Source organism: Chanodichthys erythropterus, chromosome 9 (assembly GCF_024489055.1).
Source record: "Chanodichthys erythropterus isolate Z2021 chromosome 9, ASM2448905v1, whole genome shotgun sequence".
Lineage (NCBI taxonomy): Eukaryota > Metazoa > Chordata > Actinopteri > Cypriniformes > Xenocyprididae > Chanodichthys > Chanodichthys erythropterus.
Genome location: NC_090229.1, coordinates 10,839,538 through 10,858,388, shown reverse-complemented (window position 1 = coordinate 10,858,388; position 18,851 = coordinate 10,839,538). Strand labels below are relative to the sequence as shown.

General features: G+C 35.9%; 1 protein-coding gene across 1 annotated transcript; it reads right to left on the bottom strand.

Annotated features, from left to right (window-relative positions):
• Window positions 1-90: 90 nt before the first annotated feature.
• Window positions 91-13,939, bottom strand: lonrf1 (LON peptidase N-terminal domain and ring finger 1). The gene is made up of 12 exons (XM_067394543.1): window positions 13,203-13,939; window positions 11,781-11,896; window positions 9,927-10,049; window positions 8,403-8,603; window positions 8,081-8,306; window positions 7,718-7,826; window positions 6,921-7,035; window positions 6,290-6,411; window positions 5,771-5,929; window positions 3,666-3,828; window positions 3,333-3,485; window positions 91-1,783 (listed from the first exon to the last, which is right to left on the bottom strand). Exons 1-12 carry the CDS (start codon window positions 13,825-13,827, stop codon window positions 1,625-1,627), a joined length of 2,271 nt encoding a protein of 756 aa, XP_067250644.1. The 5' UTR covers window positions 13,828-13,939; the 3' UTR covers window positions 91-1,624.
• Window positions 13,940-18,851: the final 4,912 nt, after the last annotated feature.

Sequence of the window (18,851 nt, the reverse complement as noted above, 5' to 3'; positions counted from 1 at the left end):
AAATTAGGCTCCAGCATCCCATGACTTTATAGGACAAGCATTTTGTAAAATGGATGGATGGAAGGATGATGTAAATAAATGAACACATATACAATGAAAAAGATGTGCATTTTATTTGAAAATTGACAACTTAAATATTTGAGCATAGCTGTAAAAAAAAAAAATCTTTTTCAAAACACGATTTACATACAACAGCCATTATTTAACATATTCTATACACTGAAAGGATTTTGGCCAAGAGGCGAATGAAGTGAATTAAACCACAGAATTACTTCTCCGGCAACAAGAGTGCAAAAACCCAAGCCGATGCATTATACCATGGTAGCAGAATGCAACAAGGTATTATAAGGCAAAAGTTAGTTTAGTCTGCACAACAAGCACCACACAGGTATGAGCTAGTGAGTCAGCATTCATGACTGTCAATATGCAGAATGCTTGCTGGATCTCTTTTCAGTATGGTGCTGGTTGCAGCTAACGATTTGTTTAGTTTTTCATCAGTCAAAATATTGCAAGTTTCCCTTTGTGATTTGTAATAAAATACATCAATATCCCAATCTCATTTTCAAAAATGATCTTTAAAGAATTTGACAGAGTGCAGCTTGTACCCAAGAGAGACTCTTGCAATATGGTGACATGTTGTTTTTGCTGTTTTGAAAGCAAACCCACAGTAAAAATTAATGATACGTCTGAAACTAAACTACTGGAGACATTTGGAAGTCCTAATTATTTCCTCAGCGTGAAATAAACCTATGCTAAACAGTATCGTGCCCATCTATGAGCGGAAAGTTTGAGACAGGACGGGACCGTGCAAGCTTCATTAACGGCCAGTACTGCAAAAGTAACACAAATGAATACAAGTGCATTTTCAGAGTTTTCTCTGTCTTAGGCAACTGTGCGACAACAACCTCTTGTGCGTGCTTAACATGTCAAGACAGAAAGCTCGGCTGAATGCTCAGAAGCAATATTTCTGCTTTCGTTTCTCCAGACCCTGCTGAAAAATCCAGCTAAAACTAGCCTAAGCTGGTTGGCTGGTCTTAGCTGGTTTAAGATGGTCTCCCAGCCTCCCAGCGAACCAAAACCCCTCTAAAACCAGGCTGGGAGACCAGCTAAAGCCAGCCTGACCAGCTTAGGTCAGCTGGATTTTTCAGCAGGGGTTTTAAATGATTCAAAGTGGCCTTCTATCTTGGTGCCCAAAAATTCACCTTTTTGTAGATGCTTTCTGTCCACTTCAACACACAGCATGATCATGTTGAAAATGTTGGAATGCTCTCCAGCAACATTTCTGCCCTCAAAGCTCTGTATGGAGGCTACGGGCATCTGACGGAAAAAGAATTTCGGACAAGCTGCGGAACAATAAATACTACAGGAAGGGGTGTCATCTGACTCTCATCCTGAACACAAAGAAAACTGATGGTGATGAACAGATCGGTATGAAACAACAAAAAACATTTTGTTCTTATAACTCTGCATGAATTACATCTAACCCCACAGATGGAAATCTGTGCTCGGTTTTCAGTGGATTCTCCTTGGAATCTCATTAGTTCTTCATCAGTCAGCACCATAGAGTGTTAGCATGTTGGCCAGCAGAGGGACAGGGAGTTCTGTGTGCGTTCGTGTGGAAGCTCTAGTCTCTGGGCAGGTTCTGCAGGTAGGTGAGGATGTGTTGGATCTTGACTAGTCGTTCTTTTAGTGTTGTCATAGAGAGGACAGACAGCTGGTAACGTGGATCAACAGGAAGAACAGCTAGCAGCCACCAACAGCACGCTGGACCATTAGGTGTGGCCTGGAATACAAAGAAGCAAAGAAAGTGTGTTTAGTGTCTTAAGATCAGGCTGCTAATACAAGTACAATAAGAGGGTCATGACCAACATCCGATATTAGAGATTTTACATTTATCTTTTCTGTTGATATTGGAAATGTATCAGTTGATACTGGATATCTAGTTGTACATGCTCATTTCCTATATTTTTATATCAAATGTTGTATACTATGATTGTAGTTAATGCAGTTGACGTAGTAAACAGTGCAGCGCTTCTGTGTTCTACGTCAGAATGCCAGCTCATTATTGGCTGATGCTATACATGTGAGCAGCACGATGCATGCATGTGATGCTGACGCAGGAGCCAACCAATAATGAGTTGGCATTCTGACGTAGAACCTGGAAGTGCTACACTGTTTACTACTTCAACTGAGTAGGAAAGTGAAGAAACTGTTGAATATGGTTGTTATTTTTGAGCATAAAAGTATTCTTGTCACTTCATAAAATTAAGATTGAACCACTGTAGTCACATAAAATATCTTAATTTGTGTTCTGAAGATGAACAAAAATCTTACGGGTGTGGAACAACATGAGTGTGAGTAATTAATGACAGAATTTTCATTTTTGGGTGAACTTAACCTTTATTAATATTCTGAATTAGCTTGAATATCTAGTTGTGAAGCTCATGTTAAATTTGAGTTTAAGTTTTATTTTTGCTATATATTATATATATATTATATATATATATATATATATATATATTATATATATATTATATATTTTATATATATATATATATATATATATATATATATATATATATATATATATATATATATATATATATATATATATATATATATATATATATATATATATATATATAGCTTTATTTTTTATGTTAGTGATTCTAAGTATTTCTTTTTGTTATGTTTTAAGTTTAAGTGTCTAATGTAATATTTATTTTGTATTTAATTTCGATTTTATTTCAATTAATGAAAAGTATTTTTACTAGCTTGTTTTAGTTTTAAAGGGGTCATGAACTGCAATTTTTTATTATTTTATGTTTCCTGAGGTGCACTCATTATGTTAGTATGATTTTTAGATCAAATATTGTAGTACACATTTTTTAATCTTAAAAGATCAAGAAAAATTTGACTCACAATATAAATATCATGCTTTTTTTGTCAAAGAGAAATACCAGTCTCTAAAGATCTCATTTTTATTTTGAAATCAAGGGATAGGCCCTTAAAATCGACCAGATAAAGACTGGGTCCGTTCACGAAGCTTACACAACAGCAACCTCCTGCAGCAACATTATTATTCAAAGCATGCCATTCCTCTTCTGAACAACTTGATAATACGTTTACCAGACAGTGTGTGTGTGTGTGTTTGTGAAAGCTGCCAAATTCACTTCCGTTCTTTCTGACACATTTATGATATAACTGCACTTATGCAATGGCAACCCTGAATGCACTTTGCCCTACTTCCTCCCGCCCAGCCTGCTGTAAGGCAAAGAGAGGAAGTGGGCGGGGCTTCTTTCAGTAGTAGGGATTAAGCAAGCAGGAAATACCTGGATGTCAGCCTCTCTCTCAGGCATTGGCCCAAAATGCTGCAGGATCTGGTTCCGAAAGCGGTTCTCCAGATTCTGGAACCATTTACGGGCCTGATCGTACACCTGATCATGCAACACTTGTAGGTTTTCCAATTCTCCCTCATCATTTACCTACAACACACAAAAATTATCAATTCTCAATCTTTCTTTGACTCTATATCTTTAATTCAAGCTTAATTTAACTTTTAGTTAACGTCAACTGCATAAGGACATACAGTTTACAAATGAAACATGTCTTTTCCTGCATTCCTGTACATAACAGTAACCTAAAAATTCATCAGAAGTGCATACTTTCATATCTTCCAGATACTTGATGTTGGCAATGCAGTATCCATCTCTCATTCCGCGTGAGAGGACGCGAAACCTCTTTCCTCCGATTGTATCCACAACAGAGCGCCCGTCTGGGAGGAAATGTACGCTGCGGATTTGAAGCATGCAGCCGAAGTCCACAAACCTTGACATAAAATATAAAAATCAGCAACAAAATCCAACAGACTTAATGCTCACAGTCCCACAGGGTTCCTACACATTTTCCATTTCAAAATTCCATACTTTTCCAGACTCAAATTTCCAGACCTCCTTCCAAACGTTTTTCTGCCATTGGTTAGTCTCTGTCTCCTTTTCTATGTTTTCTCTGCTTCATGTTTGTAGTAGGGTTCTTACAGTCTTTTAGTGATTTTTAAATCAGTGTTTGATTGTTGAAATAAAGTTTTGTATTTAGTATTTACGTCTAGGCCCTTCTCTTCTTAAAACTACGTTGCTGTGTGTGTGACTTCTGTTGTGGATTAATTTACAAGAACTAATATATTCCCTGTTTAAAAGGGTAGTGACTTTGTTTCCCTTTCTGACCATACCACTCGCTACATAGGCGTAAATATTTAATTTGTTTAACATTCTAATAATTCAACAGATTTACTTCATAGACATTCTTCTCTGATTTATCCATTCTGTTCTGTTGTCAGTATTGAATCAAAACATTTCTATAGAGTAGCCTACAAAAGCGCAGTATCAGTTTTAGAAATGTTAGAAATATTTTAGAAATTCACAAGTTTATAAACATCTGCAAAGTAAAAAGAGTTGTAAAAGGTGATGTGTAGGGGGGTCTGGGGGCATCCTCCCCTAGGAGAAGATTTTTGTGATTTTAACATGTAAATGAAGCATTCTGGTGCACTCTGACAACAACATAAATGGGAAAACTAACATTTCCTTCAAGTAAAAAAAATAAAAATAATAATAATAAATTGACAGTATGGCTTAGAATTGACACAAATTTCACAATTGAATGCGATTTTGATTCAGAAGCTTGCTTGATTTTGATTTTGAAAATTTTGATTTTGAAAATTTTGATTTTGAAAATTAGATTTTGATTTGATTACCTTCGATTCAATATTGATTCATTTGGGGCCTATCAGGTCAAATACTGTACATGGCAAATTTCCTCAAAGAAAAAAAAAATTCAACTAATGCTGTAAATTATACAAGGAACCACAGCTGGAACATCATTATAATAATTGGTTAAAACTGATTTGCAAGCTACTTTCATGTAGGCTAAATTACACATAAGGAAGTTTATATAAATTTTTAATGACAATTATTTTTCTCTTTTTTTTTATTATTTAGGCCTAAACATTTAAATGGTGGCTGTCATGAAACAGATTTATACATTTAATATCGAAGCACATGTTAAGTACAAATACAATGAATATGCAATAGCCTATAGTGCATATATTTAGCAAAATGCTCCTCTTGAAGTTCATTTTTGTAGCTGAATAATGAGTTTTTGGCCATTGAACGGCTTTTCTGAGGTAGGCTAAATGTGATATTTTTACATGATGACAGTTTTATTGATGCCTTTCTGCAGTTGAAACAATGATTGATCGATTGCATGTGATACAGAATTCAGTAAGTTGTACTTTATCTTTCAACATTCCTTCGGATGTTCAATCATGTTTATTTTGTGCTGTAACTAGTAAAGCAGAAGAGATGGTCGGTTCACGAGCGCTACAGCGATCTATCACGCCACAGAGCACCAAGAAAGATCACGACTCACTCCAGTCTATGGGAAAGTAGCCCATTTTCGATTCTTGTGAGAATCCCGAGACACGCACTCGCCCTGAAAAAAACCTCTTCGGATCTACACGATTAACATAAATTATGTATTTTGATTCAAAAGAGCTAATTTCGTTGTAAAGTGTATAGTTTGCAGGTATAATAAATTAGAAAACTGAATAGAGACAATAGTCTGGAAACACAAATATTTTTCCATACTCTGATTTCTTTTTTCCATACTTTTCCAGACCTGGAAATTACTCAAATCAAATTCCATACTTTTCCATACTTTTCCAAACCGCGTAGGAACCCTGGTCCCATGAGAACACATATAAGAACACACTTACCCTTTCTGTGGGTCGCTGATGCACATGCCAAACTGACGTGTCCCGGTTTCCATGCAGCGTCGGATCATGAGACGGTATCGTGGCTCAAACACATGAAGGGGGCAAGGCACAGTCGGGTAGGCCATGGTACAAACAAAGATGGGCACATTCTTTGTTAAACTAGGGAAGACAAATAACAGAGAGAATGAGTGTGATTTGAAGATTATATACAGGGACTGTGTGTAAGACTTGAGAAACATTTATTTGTTTGAAAATGAACAGTTTTTTATATCATCATGGTAACAATACAAATCACAATATGATATAATTTGGTGAATTAAAATCTTTACAATTGAAAAGTACTTCATCTCATTTCATTATTTTCTCTTTTTATTTACAACTTGATGGATTCAAACAAAAAGATTATGCATGATAAATGAATGTTAATTCTGGCATCAGTGCAAAAGCATCTTCACATTATGTAATGCTTCAAAACAAAATACTCAAAATGCAACAGACAAAGCAGTTGTGCAAACTTACTCTGAGAGCTCTTTTGTTTCCTCCGCATGCAGTTTCAGTCTCTCTGAATGTTCCTTGGATAGATACTGCTTAATGATGTTATCCAGCACTTGTGTGACTGTGTACTTTCTAAAGGCAAGATACTGTATGAAGAACGAAAAAGAGGAAAAGAACAGCAAGAGAGAAGATGAGAAAGAAGAGAAATACAGAAAGAATTGGAGCAATTAATAACGCCCAGATCATTTAAAATGTAATTGAATATATAAAGGAGTGTATAAAATGTAAAAAAAAAAAAAAGATGTTTACATAAAAAAAAAAAATTCAGTGCACAACAATAAGGATGTCCGAATGGCCTGAAGTCAGTGTGAGACATGTTATAGTCTTGGAAGCATTACTGAGAATGAACATTATAAATAAATCAGTAATATTTGGACAATATGTAATATTTTTAGCAACAATCTATAAAAGCAAATTGAAAAAAAAATTGCATTTATTTTAATATGAATAATGTAAATACATTTTCATACTTGTAAAACTATGCTGCCAAAATTTAAATACATTTTTACAAAAAAATAGTGTTCTAATAATTAATACAATTTCTATGAATAATAACCTTTTTTATATATATATATGATTTGATTTTGAGACAAACCTCTTTCAGGCTTTCTTTGCAGAGAGGGCACTGGGGATTGTGGTCTAGGCAGCGCTCCAGGCAGTTTTTGCAGAACGTGTGACCACAGGGTGTCGTGACGGGTTGATAAAATAATCTAGAAAAGAGATAGGAGATGATGTTGAGCTATATTAAATAGTGACTGACACTTTCAATTTCAGGGAGGTGCAAAATAACACAGGGTGAAAGCAAGCACACTTTCACTGACACAAAATGAACCTTTGGCTTCTTAACGTGCACTCTTTAAGTAATTTAAGATAAGCTATTCTAAGACAATGTTTACACTCTTTTCAGGTCCGATCACCTCCAGTGGAAAGCACCACAGTCATCACAATACCAAATTAGCTGTAGTCAATACCAACAACAGTGACATTTTGTCATTCTCGCTACCAATTTGTGATAAAAACTAAATTGCTAATGAACACATTCCTTTTAATTAAAAAATTAAATATTAACATGTAAAAAAAAACAAAAACAAATTAAAATGAAAAACAAAAAACAAAAAAAAACAAATACATTTAAAATAAATTGGGATTCTGCAAGAAATTTCATATTTTTTTAAGAAATATATATTATATATATATATAAACAAAACATGAAATTTCTTGCAGAATCCCAATTTATATATATTTATATATATATGTTTGTGTGTGTGTGTGTGTGTGTGTTTGTGTGTTTTTATTACATAGTATATAAGGGAAAAACAGTGTGCTGATTATTTGTCTGTTTCTCCTTTTCTTTTTAGCCGATTTGACTCTAAAAACACACTCTTCCCTCACCTCATACAGAGAGAGCACTCAAAATCATTTGGGTCCAGCAGGTCTTTTGGCAGGGTTTGATAGGACTTGGTTTCCTCAGTAACCACAGGAGTAGCTGCACTGGCAGTCACTGAAGGAGAAAAAATGAAGAGGGGACAGCTGAGGACACCACTTTATTTAGGACTCAAACTGCAGTCATTTTCAAGCGATGATAGTAATGCATACTGATCACAGTGCACTCGTGGAAATAAGGCAAACTCGAAAGCCGACATCTTTTAAAGATCAAATAATCAGTCTAAGGAAGATTTTTTTGTATTTACTGGGGTCATTGAAATTGTACGTCCTTGTGTTGGCATTACGTACTTCCCAGGCGAGACAACTTACCTACTTGCTTTTTATATTTACTGCTGTGGCTATAAGCCACGCCAGGCCCTGCTTCAGACACAGACAGCTTCCTCTTTAGCAGCACGCCTTTTTCTGGGTCACCCAACTGGGGGGCGGAGCTAACTCTTTTAAGCCCCTCCTCTACAGCTCCCCCTATCCCGTGAACACGAAGGGAGTGAGCTCTGCTCAGGCCAGAGCGCTCCAGACTTTCAGATCGACCTGGTTTCTGCAGACATGGAAAATGAGGTGTTAAAGTATTAAGAGCTGCTAATGTCACTGTCAACTAGAGATTTATTTCTAAAGTTCATTCAGAATAGCATACCTCTGAGGATTTAGAGGGAAGGTGGGCAGATGCTGCCTGAGTGTCTGATTGGTGCTGGGCTTGCAACTGGGTCTGCTGGTCGGGATTCTGGCCATCAGACACTAGGGTTTTACTGCGCAGGTGAAAGGAAGTGCTGTGGGTCGTCTCTCGCAATCCAACCTTGACATTATCACAGGCCGGAGCCAACAGGTCATGCAAGATCTGAAGATGAAAAAAGATAGAGCAGATCAATTTAGAACAAAAAGGCATTTAATATACATATATATAATTTTTTTCAAGAAATGTATATTTATATTCAGCAAAGATGCATTAAATTGAACAATTGGCTGAAAAAATTCAGAGCATTACAGAAAATTCAGCTTTGATATCACAGAAATAAAATTAAATGTTTTAATATATTAAAACAGAAAAACATTATTTTAGATTGTGATACAAATATTTCACAATATTACTGTTTTTACTGTATTTATCAAACAAAGACATAACATAAGAGACTTCTTTGTTTCAAAAACATTTTAGAATGCTGTACACAACATCGCAACATCACCTTGCAAACAAATTCAGAAAAAAAATTGATCACAGGAATAATATGCTGCTAGCAAGTATTTATGCCTCAGATCTGTTATTTAAGACACCAATCTTTGTAAATGTCATTTAGAGATCATGATTTTTCCTTTAAATTTTGCTCTCAGTCCAATGCAGGCCAAAGAAAAAGCTCTTAATTGCATAAGAGAGTGTGTTTTAAGCCCTTCTGTAAACACACACTGAAAGATACACAGATTATGCAACGCTCACAGTGCACTTTCCTCGTCTTTCTGTGTGCTTAGGCAGAAAGTCACAAAGCTTCACCAGTAATAATTATCTTACATAATTTAATTATGGCCCAGCACTGATATGAAACATCGGTTTGGCCACAGCACATTACAATATGTTGACCTTTCAGGACACAAATAACTAGAACCGCATCTTGAACATAAAACAGTTCCAGTGAATCAATCTGAATCAATGCTATATATTTATCTACTGTGCCAACAGGTGATTATTCACAATGCAGAGTCACTGTTGAGATAATAAACCAACATGGTCTCATATCAGATGGCCTTAACCACAGCAAAGTAGCAAAACATTTTATATAGACAGCTTAATGATGATGTTAGCAATGCTAGCCATTCTGTAACTTCCATCAGACCAGCGAAAAATCTAATAATATAATATAAATATAATGAAATATAATATATACAATACAATACAATAAAATACCATAAAATATAATTATTTGTATATTATATTATATTATATTATATTATATTATATTATATTATATTATATTATATTATATTATATTATATTATTGGGGTTTGTGCCATTATACTTTTTTTATTTAATTAGTCACTTGAAAATGTATATTTTTCTTCCCAAAAATATCATTTTTGTATCGATACTGAAATACAGGTTGGTAACGTACTGAAGCCCAAATTTTACTATCACTCCAACTACGCACAAAAACAGAGAAATTTATCTCACCAGTTCCACCTCTTGTTTTGCCTGATGGAAGTTTTCATCCAATGCCAAACACTGAAGGAAGACTTGCAGGGATTCATCCACATGACCCATCTCTTGGAGAATTTTTGCTTTCCGGAAATACCCCTGCGAAAGAGAGACAGATCAGAGTGAGTTTAGCTTCCAGTAGTACAGATGCTGTTTTTGGGTTAATCTGGCTAGAATGGGACTGAGTCTAGTCATGTTAATGCTAATAACAGAGCTAGACACTATGTGACTCGTAACAATATAAATACACACTCGAGTGACCCACATCTCTCTGCCTTATCCCTACCTGCCTGTCTCTCCTTATCTCACTTGTCAGCTTGGCAAACATCCTGTATACCTTAATCATGTATTTAACACAACTACATCCCCTCACAGGGGTTTTAACACAAGACCACAGTAATTGCAGTAGAATTGAGCTAATTAAACAAATATAGGTCAGATGCAGCGGTGCTGAAATTAACATTTTAAAATGAATAGCAATGATCAGAACTGAAAAAGAAAAATATTTTCATACTCCTTTATTGTCAAGAAAACAAAAGGGCAGCAACAGAAGTGCTAAATAATAATAAGGATGGCCCTTTTCTGACGTAATTAGCATTGTTGTTGTGAAATTGGCAGATTAAATATGTCACCATGGTAACATTCTCTATCTGGGTAATATAGCTAGATGAGGCTTTGTTGAAATGTGAGAATGTGTATAAGTGTATATGAATGTATAGGTGTTCTAGAGTTACGTTATAGCAGTATAGCTTCAAGCTATTACTGCAACTGACCCTTTTTTTCCTATAACAAAATCTATATATAAATAATAAAATAAAGCTTTTAACATAAACTTAAAGGGAAAGTTCACCCCAAAATGAAATTTCTGTCATTAATTACTCAACCCCATGTTGTTCCAAACTTTCGTTCATTTTCGAAACACAAATGAAGATCTTTTTAATAAAATCTTAGAGATTTCTGTCCCTCCATTGACAGCTATGCAACTACCACTTTGACCCTTCAAAAGGTTCATATAGAGATCATAAAACTAATCCATATGAATTGAGTGGTTTAGTCCAAATTTTCTGAAGAGACACAATCGCTTTATATGATGAACAGACTGAATTTAGGCTTTTATTCACATTTAAAACTTGATCAGCAAACAGAAACAGAAGCTCAAAAAAATGCTAGAATGAACCTCATTGGTTCTTGGGGAAGTTCAAACATAATGCGTAACATGCTAGAATGAACCTCATTGGTTCTTGGGGAAGTTCAAACATAATGCGTAACATGCGAGAATGAACCTCATTGGTTCTCACATGTCAAGCAAACATGCTTCTGTTTACCAGATCTGATGTGTCCATTGATGAATGTTTATATGTAAATAAAAGCCTAAATTAATTCTGTTCATCATATAAAGCGATTATGTCTCTTCAGAAAATTTGGACTAAACCTCAATTCATATGGATTAGTTTGACAATCTTTTTGAAGCATCAAAATGTCAGCTGTGTAGCTGTCTATGGACGGACAGAATGCTGTCATCAAAAACATCTTAATTTGTGTTCTGAAGATGAACGAAAGTTTTACGGGTCTGAAAGGACATGAGGGTGAGTAATTAATCACAGAATTTTCATTTTTGGGTGAACGAACCCTTTAAGCCTTGAATATAAAGCATTGATCCTTTAAATTATGGCTGTATTGATACTTGGTAAGTTAGAAAATTGCCACCTGTTTTTAAAGCAACAATCCAGCTAATATAATATTTTTAAAAACATGCTGATGTACTCTGAAATGAATCAGCCATCTGTGGCAGTGGCAGGCAGCACGTGTAAGGAAAATCCACAGACGTACCTCTGGGGAAGGGGCAGCAATCAGGCAGGACTCCCAGTTTTCTAAAGCTTGACGGTACTGCTTCAGTCCTCTGTGAGCCTCGGCAAGGCACACCTGCACCCACACATTACTAGAGTCTGAGAGAAAGAGAAAAGAATCAGAGATCATGAAAAATCTCAAAAGCCAAGCTTTAATCACCATTTTTATTTTAGTCTGTCAAACATGCATCATGACAATAATCACAATACTACTGATTCCATAGATCAAATAAGGTCAGTAGATCAAGGAGTGCATTGAAATGCCACAAGAAGAATGGCAGAGAGGATGTGACACTGCAGTGCTGCCTTTTTACACAAGGGCAAATGAGGACATGACAGAAGAGATGAGACTGCCGCACTCTAGACTACACTGTCTCTGTGACATGTACAGTGACGTTACACATATGGAACCAACACTTTTATCAAAATACGTATCGCAAACACAGTGTGACAAAGGATTATCAGAGAAGAAGTGTCCCAATTTTTGTGTACAATGACTGGAAAGTTGTGACATTATGCAGGCGTTATGTAACATTAACATCATTAGATATTTCCTGTCTGTCACTTAACCATGACGATATGATAGTAGATTTTCATGATTCAACAATTCAAATAAAAATCCAGTAATTCTTCTCAGTAATATATAAATATTAATTAAGGGAGACAAAGACTTTGTTTTTTATATCAGGGGTTTATATATAATTATATTTAATAAAATTAAACATGCATTTATTCGTATGCACATCTATCTATCTATCTATCTATCTATCTATCTATCTATCTATCTATCTATCTATCTATCTATCTATCTATCTATATTACTCTGTTGTTTTCAACCTTACCTTTCAAGGCTACATAATTTGCAAACAATAAAAAATTTATATAACTTTATTGTATGCCAGTTTCCATTAGGCCTTATTTAAAGCTAGGATAAAATAAACTAGGTAAAAATGAACATTTATCCCTATTATTATGACATTGCAGCCCTTTCAGTAATTCCAGCTGTTGCCTAATAAAAGCATTTTTAATATTTAGGCTACAGGACAAGACATTAGACAACACAAGGCATCTCCCTATTGAATAAACAGCTGAACATTGAGACTATTACATACTGTTCTAGTTGTTGTTATAAAACTCACTTTGCTTCCGATTACAAAACACTTTGTGTCACGACCTGCCTTACACAACGCGTGCCGAGTGCGCATGCGCCATTCCAACACGTTTTGTAATACAGGCACTCGCCAGTTACATGACCGTGGAGGGCGGGGCTAATACATAAGTTACGGCTGTCAATCCAAATGTTGGTCAGTGGAACTGTTTACCTCGCACTCTTTTAATAAATAATAAATGATATATAACCTTGGCATTATTTTCAGATTAGTAAATATGAAGGATTTGTACTTACCAGATTCTAATATCTGACGCGTTAGTGTGATAGCGTTGTCGTACTGTTTACTCTTCAAAAGGCTCTCAGCTTCCCCTATGCATTTAGTTCTTTTGACGTCCTCTGGGAACCACTTCTCTAAAAGTGCACATAACATCACATTCGGTCGGGGTTCCCCAGGCCGCGTCCTAATGTCTTCCCTACACAGTTTACATTTCGAAAAAGTGCTATGTTGTAAACATCTTCTACAATACGTATGTCCACATGTCACCGTCACGGGCTCAGCTATGAAACTATGACAACCAGGGCAGTCAAATTCACAATCCTGTGTCCAGTTCGGTTCACTTTTTGTTGTCGACTCCTCTGATTTCTTCTTGAAGTTACGCAGAACGCATCCGACTAAACTGCTCAGCTGGTCTGGCCGGACAGGGCCATATCTGAGAGCCATGGCAAACATATCGACAGCCTCTTTAAGACGATTTTCCGAAGCTAAAGCATCGGCTTTGAATAAAACAAGTTGACGGTGATCGACATGGCTATCCTCGTCCCAGTTGCCTTCTGTTTCCGATGATATAAAAAAACGTCCTCTTTCCTCCAAAGCATATTCATGGTCTAGTCTTCGCAACGACATGCTTGCTAGTGACATTCACTAATTTGACAAAAACAATAAATAAATGTCAAAGCATTCTTACAGTTCACAGTACAAGAGAATGTAGTGACTCGCGCTCCTCCACATACAGTCGTTTTGTCCGAGTGTTACGTAAAAAACATCCTCACGTGACCATCAACGAGCTCGCCTATTGGCCGCTGAGGCTCATTACAAAACAAGAATCTCTGAGTTTTGTAACGTGCGTTTGGGACTATGGCAAGAAAGGGTTTATATGAGAGAATGCATGGATTTAAATCCAAAGATATCAGTGTGTCATCAGTTATCATGCGTTCTTTACTTTTATGCTGTGCGCCTTAGTGAAGAAAAGAAAACTTCACATTATGATAACATCAGGAACTGTGATATAACGCTTCTGTTGTTTCACTGATATGTAATTGTTACGAGAAAGGAGATGAATAATTTCCTGTGTCAGCTGTGAACTGTGTTGACTGGGGGTCTAGCATATAGGCTGAATGTCTGGGTCTATGTTACTCAACGGTGTTAAGGCTGTAGGAATGTCAGTAGTCATGTAATATATAGGTCAGCGACGCACATACGTAATTCCAATTTGCACAGGAGATAAGTCTGATAGCATTTTCTCTTTGCAAAGCATCAGTAGCCCATAGATCATAGTCGTCCTTTAGGCTGGGGAAATTATTTTGTCCTCACCACTGTATAAAATAAAGAATAATGCTTCAATGCACGCTTTTCAATAAATTAATAGATAATAAAATAAAAATTCTAGCTTGTGATATAATATCAGTAATGTAGGATCCATTATCTTATTATCTATTATCTTATCTGTCTGCTCACCAAGGCTTAATTTATTTAATACAGTAAAAACAGTAATATTGTGAAAAATGATCACAATTTAAAATAACTGTTTTCTATGTGAATATATTTTACAAAGTAATTTATTCTCTTGTTGGCAAAACTGAATTTTCAGCATCATTACTCCAGTCTTCAGTGTCACATGATCCTTCAGACATCATTCTAATATGATGATTAGTTCCTCAAGAAATATTTGTTATTATTATCAATGTTGAAAACAGTTGTGTACTTTTTTTTTTCAGGATTCCTTGATGAATAGAAAGTTCAAAAGAACAGCATTTATCTAAAATACAAAGCTTTTGTAACATTTTACACTACCGTTCGAAAGTTTGGGGTCAGTAAGAATTTTTATTTTTATTTTTTTGAAAAGAAATTAAAGAAATTAATACTTTTATTCAGCAAGGATGCATTAAATCAATCAAAAGTGGCAGTAAAGACATTTATAATGTTCAAATAATTTTAAATATTTCATATTTCAAATAAACACTGTTCTTTTGAACTTTCTATTCTTCAAAGAATCCTGAAAAAATATATATTGTACACAAATATTTTGTATAATTGTAAACAATAAATGTTCCTTGAGCAGCAAATTGACATTAGAATGATTTCTGAAGGATCATGTGACACTGAAGACTGGATTAACGATGCTGAAAATTCAGCTTTGCCAACACAAGAATAAATTACATTTCAAAATATTTTCAAATAGAAAACAGTCATTTTAAATTGTAATAATATTTCACAATATTACTGTTTTTACTGTATTTTTAATTTAGTAAATGCACCCTTGGCGAGCAGACGAAACTTCTTTTAAAAACATTAAAAATCTTACCGATCCCAAACTTTTGAGCGGTAGTGTGTGTGTATATATATATACACAAACCCGATTCCAAAAAAGTTGGGACACTGTACAAATTGTGAATAAAAAAGGAATGCAATAATTTACAAATCTCATAAACTTGTATTTTATTCACAATAGAATATAGATAACATATCAAATGTTGAAAGTGAGACATTTTGAAATGTCATGCTGGTTCATTTTGGATTTCATGAGAGCTACACATTCCAAAAAAGTTGGGACAGGTAGCAATAAGAGGCCGGAAAAGTTAAATGTACATATAAGGAACAGCTGGAGGACCAATTTGCATCTCATTAGGTCAATTGGCAACATGATTGGGTATAAAAAGAGCCTCTCAGAGTGGCAGTGTCTCTCAGAAGTCAAGATGGGCAGAGGATCACCAATTCCCACAATGCTGCGGCGAAAAATAGTGGAGCAATATCAGAAAGGAGTTTCTTAGAGAAAAATTGCAAAGAGTTTGAAGTTGTCATCATCTACAGTGCATAATATCATCCAAAGATTCAGAGAATCTGGAACAATCTCTGTGCGTAAGGGTCAAGGCCGGAAAACCATACTGGATGCCCGTGATCTTCGGGCCCTTAGACGGCACTGTATCACATACAGGAATGCTACTGTAATGGAAATCACAACATGGGCTCAGGAATACTTCCAGAAAATATTGTCTGTGAACACAATCCACCGTGCCATTCGCCGTTGCTGGTTAAAACTCTATAGGTCAAAAAAGAAGCCATATCTAAACATGATCCAGAAGCGCAGGCGTTTTCTCTGGGCAAAGGCTCATTTAAAATGGACTGTTGCAAAGTGGAAAACTGTTCTGTGGTCAGACGAACCAAAATTTGAAGAGGACAAGGACAACCCAAGTTGTTATCAGCGCTCCGTTCAGAAGCCTGCATCTCTGATGGTATGGGGTTGCATGAGTGCGTGTGGCATGGGCAGCTTACACATCTGGAAAGGCACTATCAATGCTGAAAGGTATATCAAAGTTCTAGAACAACATATACTCCCATCCAGGCGTCTTCTCTTTGAGGGAAGACCTTGCATTTTCCAACATGACAATGCCAGACCACATACTGCATCAATTACAACATGATGGCTGCGTAGAAGAAGGATCCGGGTACTGAAATGGCCAGCCTGCAGTCCAGATCTTTCACCCATAGAAAACATTTGGCGCATCATAAAGAGGAAGATGAGACAAAGAAGACCTAAGACAGTTGAGCAACTAGCAGCCTGTATAAGACAAAAATGGGACAACATTCCTATTCCTAAACTTGAGCAACTTGTCTCCTCAGTCCCCAGACATTTGCAGACTGTTAAAAAAGATGGGATGTCACACAGTGGTAAACATGGCCTTGTCCCAACTTTTTTGAGATGTGTTGATGCCATGAAATTTAAAATCCACTTATTTTTCCCTTAAAATGATACATTTTCTCAGTTTAAACATTTGATATGTCATCTATGTTGTATTCTGAATAAAATATTGAAATTTGAAGCTTCCACATAATTGCATTCTGTTTTTATTCACAATTTGTACAGGAATCTGTACACAACTTTTTTGGAATCTGGTTTGTGTGTGTATATATATACTTTACTTTTAAAATTTCTTTTATAGGCATAGTTCACCCAAAAATTTAAATTCTGTCATCACCCTCAAATAGTTGCAAACCTGTATGAATGTCTTTGCTCTGCTGTACACAAAGGAAGATATTTGGAATATTTCAAAATGAACAAAGACGTTTGCTTTGCTGTAAGGGCCATTTGGAAGGCACAAAGGTGTTGATCGTGAACAAGGCCTATAGGCCAAGATGTGTGTACATCAGGGGGTCTACAAATCGTCACACTTTTAGTATAGTGGGGGAAGTTTTAATCTTCTGATTGGTCAGTTTGAATGTCTTACATTTGGGTTTGTTACATGATAAAGAAAGGAATACAAGAAGATGGTAACTGTTGCTCTAGCTCTCATTCTCTGCCTCTTTTCCTTGGGCTCTTCTTTGCTCTGGCTATTCTCTTTCTTGGGACACTCTCTCTTTTCTTTTTCTCTTTACCTCTACACTTTCTCTCTCTCTCTCTCTCTCTCTCTCTCTCTCTCTCTCTCTCTCTCTCTCTCTCTCTCTCTCTCTCTCTCTCTCATCTATTCCTCAGGTAACGTTTTACATACACTATATTGCCAAAAAGTTTTGTGACGCCTGCCTTTACGTGCACATGAATTTAATGACATCCCATTCTTAATCCGTAGGTTTAAGAGTGTGTTTAAATGGGAATTTTTGACCATTCTTCTAGAAGCGCATTTGTGAGGTCAGGCAGTGATGTTGATGAGAAGGCCTGGCTCGCAGTCTCCGCTCTAATTCATCCCAAAGGTGTTCTGTCGGGTTGAGTTCAGGACTCTGTGCAGACCAGTCAAGTTCCTCCACACCAAACTCACTCATCCATGTCTTTATGGACCTTGCTTTGTGCACTGGTGCGCAGTTATGTTGGAACAGGAAGGGGCCATCCTTTTTCTGAGGCAAGGTAAAAACATAGTACTCTCAGGAAATCAAGAAAACTAGATTTAAACAGTAAGACTGAACATGTTGCACTATATAACAATAATTCGTTTTCTGTCTAAAAATGTAACCAAACAGTTGTTCCCTTGTCTAATAAAACATGTAATATATTAAAGCGTCTTTGGTGTTTCTACAACATAAATCCGGAAATCGAGGGTTCTCTCACGATTTTCTCACGATTTACAAATAGTTGGTTGGAAACATTTGGGAGATTGAAAGTACTCAAAAGTATTAGTATATATATAAAACACTGGCCTAGTGGTTTTTGGATATTTTACTGCAAAAATCTTACATATTGTGTCTTTAAGTGTAACCATAACCAGATATTGTCATTAACCCTTTCAATTACAAATGATGTGCTAACTAGTTTGGATTTGGTATTAAATTTAAAGTACTACCAGTTGCAATACAATATCGTCACACTAGCAATGCTCACCCACATATTTTGCTATTGTAACTGCGCCTATTTCTATCATTGGTATAAGTTGCAGTGGGTGGCAATAGACAAGAAATGTACAGTTTTCACCATATTGCTGATAACGTTTCTTTAGTCATTCGGCAACCCTGCAGCCTGAACCACTGTAGGCAATCCACCCTTACACCATAAATGTATTTTTCCTATATGAATGGAGGGCAAGATCTGTTTGGTTGATGACATTCTTCCAAATATCTTCCTTTGTGTTCAACAGAAGAAAGAAATTCATACAGGTCTGGAACAACCTGAGAGTGAGTAAATGATGACAGAATTTTCATTTTTGGGTGAACTATCCCTTTAATCACCTGATAAAGTTGAT